Source organism: Vigna angularis, chromosome 4 (assembly GCF_016808095.1).
Source record: "Vigna angularis cultivar LongXiaoDou No.4 chromosome 4, ASM1680809v1, whole genome shotgun sequence".
NCBI lineage: Eukaryota > Viridiplantae > Streptophyta > Magnoliopsida > Fabales > Fabaceae > Vigna > Vigna angularis.
Window position 1 is genome coordinate 1,747,561 of NC_068973.1, and position 3,365 is coordinate 1,750,925.

The 3,365-nt window shown below is 37.2% G+C and overlaps 1 protein-coding gene across 1 annotated transcript; it reads left to right on the forward strand.

Annotated features, from left to right (window-relative positions):
- Positions 1–613: 613 nt before the first annotated feature.
- LOC108321101 (polygalacturonase QRT3) lies at positions 614–2,997 on the forward strand. The gene is made up of 3 exons (XM_017552749.2): positions 614–879; positions 962–1,198; positions 1,708–2,997. The coding sequence occupies exons 1-3, from the start codon at positions 637–639 to the stop codon at positions 2,731–2,733; spliced, it is 1,506 nt and encodes a 501-aa protein (XP_017408238.1). The 5' UTR covers positions 614–636; the 3' UTR covers positions 2,734–2,997.
- The last annotated feature ends 368 nt before the right edge of the window (positions 2,998–3,365 follow it).

The window sequence follows — 3,365 nt, forward strand, 5'->3', positions numbered from 1 at the left end:
CTTTGGTAACCCATTTTCATTTCTACCATTGACATAATTTTTTGGAAAACACAACTCAGGTTTAAATATGGCCGCCAAGAGTCCTTTCATATTTTTCGTAACTTTATCCAAGCAATAAATACATACCTAACAATTTACAATTTCCATAATGTTACCATCATGAATCAATGGGAGCACATTTACCTTGTCTTACAAGATTTGTATGTATGTACTGTGGACCCCTCTATCCAATAATTCCACAATGCATAATTTAAGATCACCATACTTGTGCTTTCTTCCTATTCCAAAATACCTTTTACACAATGTCAAATTACACAAGGTTCCAAAAGTAAGAAGTTGGTAAGTGCTTACTTTTCTGCCAGGTTAGGGAAAACGAAAAAGTCTCATGAAAAAGGTTTCACAGAATCTGCACCAGTATCATAATTGGAGGGTGTCAAGTGTATGATCCAATATCAAAATGTTCCAACACATTTTCTCATCAAGACTTAGCTACCCCACTTTTTCCCTTCTCTTCCTATTAATTACCCTTCTTTATCTCACTCTATCTTATTTAAATCTCCACACAACAGGAATGTTTCTCTCCAACATGTTAAATTTACCCTGATCACCTCAAACCTCTCTCCAACATCAACAACAATGGCAAGAAAATCCTTAGCCTGCTCCTTGCTTTTGGGGATGGCTTGTTCCATAGTAATTGGTTCATATGAAGAGAGCTTGTATCCTGGGACAATTTCAAGTGACAATTATCATGAAGCAATACAACGTTTGCAGTCATTTAAGTTCTCTCTAACTACACCTGATTCCATTGCTTCTGCACCATCTTCCTTATCACCCTTCTCATCCCTTTCTGCTCCTGCTCCTTCTCCTCTCTCACTTCAGGTAGCTCAATTCAACGATGCACACACCCTTTTAGTCTCTTTTGTGGTAAAATATCAAGTGTTTGATATTTTTTGTCATGCAGGGAGTGAACTATCCACGTGTGTACCATGTAACATCTTATGGTGCGGATCCAACTGGTAGTTCAGATAGCACTGAAGCACTCCTTGCAGCCATAGAAGATGCAGCCAAGGGTCCCAGTGAAGGATATTTGATGCAAGGCATCAAAAATCTTGGAGGCTCCCAGATTAACCTTGAGGGTGGAAATTACTTGATCAGCCAGCCACTCCGGTTGCCGGTGGCCGGAGTGGGGAACCTTATGGTATGCCTGCAGAAACCTTTCTAGTTGTTAACTTCATTCATGAACGACTTTTTCTATGCAAATATAGCTACTACCAATAAGTTATTCGTTAGTGTAAAATATGAAAAGTACCTTCCAAAGTTTGTATGCTCATTACTTTTGCCAATTGGCTTTTTGTGAGTGCATTGTGATACTTTATAGTTGAGCCAAATTTAATTTGGAGGCTGGTGGTCCATGTTTTGTTCAGGATGGTGAAGCAGTTGGTCTAACTTGACCAAGAAAATAAGACTATTGCAATTAAGACTTTTGAAAAATCACTTCCTTCTTCAACCGTTTCGTTATTGTCACTACTTTCTGTTCTTTTCTGAAATGGGTTTTTTCTTTTAATTTCAACCAGTATATATATATTACTTTAGATTGCAGAAAAATCAAGGAAAACTGCACTTTTTTTCTATTTGTTTATTTAATGACATCGATAAAGAGCTTCAAATTTTTTACAGCTCAGTTTTTACTTCGATGAAAAAATGCAGATACATGGGGGGACGATAAGAGCCTCAGATGGTTTTCCAGCAGATAGCTATATCATTGATTTGTCATCCTCTTCCAACGAAGGAAACATAGATAATTCTTCAGATTCCTACAATTTTGAGTACATAACTCTCAAAGATCTCTTGTTGGACTCAAACTTTAGGGGAGGAGGCATTTCAGTGATAAACTCACTTCGGATTAGCATAGACAATTGTTACATCACACATTTCACCACTAATGGAATTTTAGTCGAAAAAGGCCATGAAACCTACATCAGAAACACTTTCCTTGGTCAGCATATAACTGCTGGTGGGGACAAAAATGAAAGAAACTTCTCAGGCACAGGAATAAACCTCCAGGGTAATGACAATGCCGTCACAGATGTTGTAATTTTCTCTGCTGCTATAGGAATAATGGTTACTGGTCAAGCCAACGCCTTTTCTGGTGTACATTGTTACAACAAGGCCACTGGCTTTGGAGGCACAGGGATTTATTTGAAACTACCTGGATTAACACAAACTAGAATTGTGAATTCTTACATGGATTACACGAATATTGTGGTTGAAGACCCTGTTCAGTTCCATGTTTCTAGTTGTTTCTTCCTTGGTGATGCCAACATTGTCCTAAAGTCTAAGAATGGGGTTATAAATGGTGTTGATATTGTTGATAACATATTCTCGGGTTCAGATCATGGGGTTGAAATTGTTCAGCTGGACCAATCCAATAATCCTTTCAATCAAATTGAACGAGTTACTGTTGACAGAAACAATGCAAGAGGGATGAAGTTAAAGGCCACAGTTGCAAAAGGGTCCATACAAGGGAATGGAACCTCATGGACTGTTGATTTTAACAACGTTTTACTTTTTCCCAACCTTATAAAACATGTTCAGTACTCTCTAAGCACCCCTGGCAGTACCTTCCCGAATCATATTCTAAGGAATGTGTCTGAGAATCGTGTTGTGATTGAAACAAACGAAGCAGTGCCTGCCAGTGTTTTTGTAACGGTGGACCAAAGTGAGACAAGTTGAAGAAGGTTGGAAGCTGGTGACCAAAAACTTTGGTCAAGAGTCTTGGCTCAAGAGGGAATTGTGCATACCTTAATTGTGAACTTTTTCTTTCTTTTGATCAATTTAAAGTAATAGTACCATATACTGAACACTGCTATAGGTTTAGAAGATTCAAATAGACTCAGCCACACATTATTATATTGTAATTGAAAGAAAAGCATTCCATAGAAGATATACTTCAACAGTTCGTTTTTGTAAAGCTAGGCTCGGGTTGAATCAGTACCACAATCTTTTCACACTGTTGATATAAAAATCTCATTTAACGATTCCATCAAAAGATTTATGGTGTGTAACGAGTACAGACTCTAAAAATCTTAATCGCTTGAAAGTAGGCTTAGAAAATAATTACAAAAATGTTCTTTAAAGAATATTTCAACTAATTTTCTATTTACACCTAAGTTCCAAAATGCTCAATAGAAGACTGATGGCTACCTACTAACCAATGGTTCATTCAAGGTTCATGATTTTAGCCCCATCTTTTGTTCTGCACCCTACAAAAAGTCTCATCTCTATTTTAATACAGTACAAGAAAATTAAATATTGTACGTGCCAATCTGGGATATAAATTTTGAATTGGGCTGATCAAAAGAAAA